This window comes from Lissotriton helveticus, chromosome 2_1 (genome assembly GCF_964261635.1).
Source record: "Lissotriton helveticus chromosome 2_1, aLisHel1.1, whole genome shotgun sequence".
In the NCBI taxonomy this organism is placed as follows: domain Eukaryota; kingdom Metazoa; phylum Chordata; class Amphibia; order Caudata; family Salamandridae; genus Lissotriton; species Lissotriton helveticus.
Genome location: NC_136059.1, coordinates 60775945 through 60782544, shown reverse-complemented (window position 1 = coordinate 60782544; position 6600 = coordinate 60775945). Strand labels below are relative to the sequence as shown.

At 40.6% G+C, this 6600-nt stretch overlaps 1 protein-coding gene across 1 annotated transcript in view; it reads right to left on the bottom strand.

Moving 5' to 3' along the window:
* Nucleotides 1–752: 752 nt before the first annotated feature.
* LOC144820063 (vomeronasal type-2 receptor 26-like) overlaps nucleotides 753–6600 on the bottom strand; it is a 29414-nt gene continuing 23566 nt past the window's right edge. The window contains exon 4 of the mRNA XM_078677718.1: nucleotides 753–1874. Coding sequence (XP_078533844.1) covers nucleotides 997–1874 — 878 coding nt within the window. The 3' untranslated portion in view covers nucleotides 753–996. The remainder of the gene's footprint in view (nucleotides 1875–6600) is intronic.

Genomic DNA, 6600 nt, shown 5'->3' with positions numbered 1-6600 from the left:
TATAAGATGACCCCCGACTTTTGAGAAGATTTTCAAGGGTTAAAAAGGCGTCTTATATGCCGGAAAATATGGGTAGGTATCTCACGGGATTACAAAGTCAAATGTACACTGGTGACTTTTCAGTCCATAAGTTGCCCTTTAATTTGGTTTTACCATTTCTCCTGGGTGCCTTTCAAACCCTTTCTTTCACTGTTGCTCTTTAAGATATTCAACTCAGAAATTAGCTTTCTTGGTCACAATTGCTGAATACGGAGGGGTGGGTTCATTACAAGCCTATTCAATTTTTCAACACTTAGCAGTTCTCAAAAAACAAAGCAACAATGCAAGTGAAGCATCTTTGTCGCCCAAGTTGTAGAAGAGATTCATCTTTCTTTAATCATCTCATTACCTGAATTCATCCCACCTCCTCACCTTTCCAAGGAAGTGAATACATTGTGTGTTTTCTTTCTTAGATGAACTCAGAGTCACCAAGTTCATAAGAATGCTAAATTTGGTCAATGACAATTTATTTCAAATGCTAAGCCTTATCAGGAGTAAACACTGTCACATCCATCTAAAGACATGTTACTGAAGTCAAGTACCTTCATATTTGTTACAGCAATGGTTTTTTTTTTTCCATAAGACCCCAAAATAATTTTGACCTAGACTCCTGATATTCACAACTGTTTTACTCTGCATCCAGACCATGTGATGGCTGTAATAAATGTCAAGTGATGACCCTTTAACATTAGTTGGGCTCTCAGAGTCCCACACAACCACTAACACCCTCAGAGGGTCAGCCAGGTCAAATTGGATGAAACATTTCAGAAAACAGAGATTACAATCGATTCTGCATATAAACTCATACATTGTTTTACCTAGTCTTTTAAATAACTGTCAACACACTTATGAAAAGATGAGATGTGTGTGATAAAAATCAAATATGCTGTTTCATACAAAAATCATAACCTGCAGTTTTAAAAAGTCTAACTATAAATTGTTCTTATCTACAAGAGTTTATCTTGTATTTAAATTGGGCCTAAGCAGAACAATGTAACACTTGGGAAAGAATATACAGCCAAGCAGTCCAGCGCTGGAAGCCAAGATAGCAAAGATCTCCACAGCCACCATGTTTCTGCCCTTAGTACTAAGGTAGGCTGGAAGGAAGGATACCCAGACGCTGCAGAACACCAGCATGCTGAATGTGATGAGCTTGGCTTCATTGAATCTATCAGGCAGGTCCCGGGCTAGGAAGGCCACGATAAAGCTCATAAAGGCCAACAGGCCCATGTAACCAATCACACTGTAGAAGGCAGTGGTAGAGCCCTGGGCACACAACAGGATCATCTTGCCAGTTTCAGACTGTGTGTCAGTGTCTGGATGAGGTGGTAAGGTAAGCAGCCAAGTGGCACAAATTACTAGTTGAACCATCGTGCACAAAAGGACCATAGAGGCAGATACCCGTGGTCCCAGCCATCTGCTTAAGCTGCTCCCAGGCTTTGTGGCATTAAAAGCAACGACAACGGTGATGGTTTTTGCTAATACACAAGATACTGCAACAGTAAAAATAATTCCAAATGCGCCTTGTTGGATCAGACAGGTCAATGAGGTAGGGCGTCCGATGAATAGGAGGGAACAGAGAAATGCCAACATTAGAGAGACAAGAAGGGAGTAGCTGAGATCTCTGTTATTAGCTTTGACTATTGGTGTGTCCCGGTATCTCAGAAAGATTCCCAACACTCCTGCTGTGACTATGGAGCAAGCAATAGATATGGAGACTAAACTCACACCAAGGCCATCTGTGTATGAAAGATAAACCACATCCTTCAGCATGCAGCTGTCCTTCCTCTTATTGGGCCATTGGTCATCTGAGCATTTCAGGCAGTTTTCCATGTCTAAAAGCAAAAACATATGTCTCATTTGTAACAGAAATGGTATCATAACATTATCCGCTGCCGGCTCTACAATATTGGCTTGTTATTAAAGGATAACACGATGCATAAAGGTAAAGAATTGCAATATCTTCATGAACTCACAGTAGAAGAAAATTCCCTGAGTGACCATATGATATTCACATAAGATAAACATAACTTTCTAAGTGTTAATAGAATAAATGCAAATTAAATGTGTGACTGAGGCTGCATGGAAACATGAGATGCATTAAGCAAAAGCTGCACAACCTCCGACACAAGATTCAATTTGAGTTTGTATAAAACCTGTACAAAAACATCTATTATTTAGGGTCAGGTTCACAAAAGGATTTTGCTTACTTAGTTGTTCAACATGCTGTTTGTGATTTATAAGTACAATTATAGGATCTACATTTGCTATGTGTAAATACAAAATTGACAGGGTAGATTTATATTTGCTATTCATACAGTCATAAACAAGGCACCCAAATCACAACCTGCGTGGGTGTAGGTCTGCAAAATGATGTGGGTTTTTGATAATATTTTTTCAGGCTATTTATTACCATGGAATGCATGTAAGATAATACTTCCAAATTCTGGAATAATTGACAATTCAGTGCAGAAATGGGGAGGGTCCTCCCCATTCCTCAAGTTAATGAGGGGAAAGGACTGCTTTCACACAAAGTGTATATTCCCTATTGAAAAAATAAAATGCAAATGTCAAATATTCAAAGTAAAAACTTTAATAGTAAAATTCACAATCTTAACTTATTTACTCATATAGCTTTTCCACCTGGTGCCCTTTTACTGAAAGGGAATACTTTTTTTGTTTGCACCATGGAGCACTTTCTAACAGGGGCCCCTTGTGCAAACAAGGGAAAGTGCACCTTATTATGTCGAATGTGCTGCCCTCAAGGCAGCTGCAACCTCCAGTTGCCCTGGGGCCAGTACATTCAAGTGATACATGGGACGGGTGTTTAAAGCCACTCAGTGTTTCATTGTGTAGGCGGCAACGGCCTGCATTTTCCAGAGGGGAGAGGGATCCCCTTGCATTGCAGGTGGATACACAGATTAACTGCAAGCGTCTGCAAGGGGATGTCTGTGGTGTCCATGCCTCACGCTTTCTCCTCTCCAAAGGGATGCTATCAGTGTGCCTCTTAAAGGCAAATTTGCCCCTGCACCTGCATTAATAATATGGCGGGTCATTGAGGCAAAGCGATTTCATCCTTTAGATGGGGCCAAGCTCCCATGCAAATGAAGGAATGCCCTCTTGAAACACCGCGGGTGTTACATGTGCACCAGTGCTATCAGTATTACAGAAGAGGCAAAAAGCATCTGCAGCCCATTCAATAATATGGAAGTGCTCTGGTGATGCACAAACCGGGAACACATTCCTGTTGTGCCTTCAGGGCATTTTGTGTAATACGGCCCACTGGTGTCTGTTCAGCATGAGTAAATACCAATCTGAAAATGACTTCTGTGAATCTAAGACTCGCATAATGGAGTAGAATTCATAAAGCCCTGGATGAGGCCCCTTTAGTTGCAATAATTTATACACTCTGTTAGTTTGTGGAAACTATCTTTTGTCCTCAGCCCTATTCTTTTTTCCCACAGTCAAAATCCATGTTTTTATTATTAGTTCATCATCCATAAGATAGAATCTGATGACAGATAAGGACCTGTACATGCATCTGGGAATGTATATCTTAGATTGAAGCACAGGAGCACAAATATGGTGTCAGAGTTCAAAAGATATCTAAAAGAGGAGACCAGATCCACAAACTGCCTGCCAATGCACACTTCATCAGTGTGTGAAGGCTGCAGCTGCCAAATGTTTACTTTTCACCTTAATGTTCACCACACCACCTTGTCACCTGCTGGTGATACACACACATCACAAAACACACACGCGCACACACTTTTTCTATCTCTCTCACACACATGCTCTTGCTTACATGCAAGCTTTTCTCTCTCTATGACACTCAAAATCTTGCTCACATACAAGCACACCCTGATGTGCCCACATCTTTTGGCAGGTGTCTGTCCGAAGGGAGCTTCTGAGGAAATGTCTACAGCCATAATTGTGATGCTTTTTAGTATTTTCAACAGGCAACCAGTGTCAGCCACACAGCAAATGGTGGTGGGTAAAGGCGTGGAGCCCTTATCATCTTGACAAACAGGAAACAACATGACAAAGATCATTAGCCGACATGTAAATTATCTCATTAATGTTTCTCTGAAAAAAAGAAGTAAAGGTCATGAATATTTATTATGCTGATCATGAACATTTCTTGACTAAGAACGTCAATTTGCTTCTTTCTACTCCTGTCACTTCTTTAATGAAATGTTGTCCATTACCCACTAGAGTCAAGAATCAATGACACATTAGCACCCTTTCGGGTTTAACCAGATATTGATAGGTAGTTTTGGCAAAACTTGGTTTTCTTTAAATTGAATCATAATTGACAGCACTCCCACAGGGTTGTTACTACTTCACCAGAATGATTCTAAATGAACAAGGCCAAGTTAGGCATGACCGATTAATATCTAAAAGGCGTGTTAAGATCTGTCATAAGAGTTTATTGGGTATTGTCTGTTTGAACTGGTTTGAGCCTTCTATATGCCAAATCCACTATGTTTCTATGTGTGCTGTACAGTGCAGCACACAAAATTAGCAAAAACGAGGTGAAATAAAAATGTCTCTTCATTTTGCCATGTTAAGACTAGGTTTTCCGTGGTCGTAATTTTGGCGCTGCCTCCTATTTATGCCACACATTGCCCACACCTTTCAAGCTAAGTGTAGCGTGAAAGGACGCCTTATTTATAAGGAGGGTTAACGTGCCCTTGTAAATAAGGTGGAGTCCCTATCGCTAGAAGGAACGTCCCTAAAACTGACATTCATGTGGCGATAGGGGAGGATGTCAGTCAATAGTTTTTAGTTCTACAAGAAACAGGGAAATGCCAGTGTGTGTGTGTAAGCCAGGCTCATTGCATCGTTAGACACGAGGACACAGTCAATGCGAGAGTGCATTATAAGCAGCATAAAATAGAGCATACAATAATTAACTGTAAATTTTCTGTGCCTCCATATGTTTAATAGTTGATCTTGGGTGATTATCCTATTTTATTTTACAACCTGTTGCTGATGCTGATGTTATCTGAGAAGATCAGTAGATACTTTGAGTTCAGCATGCAAGGTACATATGATACACCCTTCCCCCAAATTAATGTACTACCATTCTTCTCCCCGTCATGAGCAAACAAGGTGTCAACCACCAACCAGTGTGTTGTATAGCATTTTAGGACACTAGTTTGATTTTCCAGATTCTTGCCCTTATAGAGGTACAATTCACATTGCCCTAAAATAGGCATAGAAATCATACCCATATTTAGCCATAGACCATGCAGTCCAAATACAGGCATGGCTACGTCCACAACGATTTCTTGGAAAACTCGGCTTCAGCAGATAGGGACTTCCCCTTGCTTGAATATTGATTTGTCGAAAAACTCATGGAGTTTTCAAAGAATTGCCATTCTTTGATGACGTTATTATGCCCGACTTTACGTCAAACCAGGCTCCTTCAAGGTTTAAATATACCTTCACTTGCTCTGGCAAACACACGGTGGTTAGGAGCAGTTTGACTATCTCCTTGCCCTACGCAGCTCGCTACAGCAAGTGTTGAAGGAAGCCGACCCTCCAGCTGACGCACTGAGAGAGACGATGTCCTAAATCCAGCTCAGTGTTTCCAAGCTCCCCTTGCGGGGTGTTGGGAAATAGAGTCCTGAGACAGAGAGATACCAGACCTCCTTCATTCTAAAACCAAGGTACGGAGCTGATTAGACCCTAAGAGAAATCTTGGATAGATTCTTGGCAATAGAATACTAAACCTATGCTACACCATACGTACTTCTTCCCACGTACTAGACTTAGGTTAGGTACATTGGGGTAGGCGTATTTTAGAAGCACCAGTTGAGTACTTTTAGCTTTGTTATTTATGTATGTTATTTTATAACGCTTAGAAACCATACCATGCTTTTACAGTATTATTTTATAATACTCTTCCTACTGTACGCATTATACTTTGCAGCCTGCTTAATGATTGTAGCAGTTCACTTCTCTTGTGTGAGAAAAAAGACTGATCAATAAATCTTTTATTGAAAACGCCTGTCTCTCTATTTATCTACAAACCTGTAAAAACGAAGCATGACTGAGTGAAATACATATCTATTGTTTCCACAACTCTAGCAATATACTTCTTACTCTTGGGAAACAAAGTTGTCATGTTTATGCAGTTGTCAGAAACTAATCCCATCTTGTTTATTCGAGAAAGTTTCTAGTGACCTCTGAGCTAGCTGGCACTCACAATTAAGTTTAATATATTCGATAGAGACCTAGTCGACCTCAGTCCTACGTCTAATCTATAGGATATATTATTCCAATGCGCAGAACCTATTGGGAATATAGGAACTACACTACAAGTGAACCCCTTTTTCCCCAGAGTAGGACCTCTCCGCAGGAGAGCTGAGTGAGGAGATGACCCTTGTGTCTCTAAACATATGTTAGCAGACTGGTGGAGAGGTGCATTTGCCGTCATAAGTGCCACAAATATATATTTTAAATAGGTTAAACACTGCAGTACTTTTATGCAGCCAGTGTGTCACTTTTGTGGTGCTGCGGAGGTGCAGTGTGCCTTTCCCTATTTACAAGGCC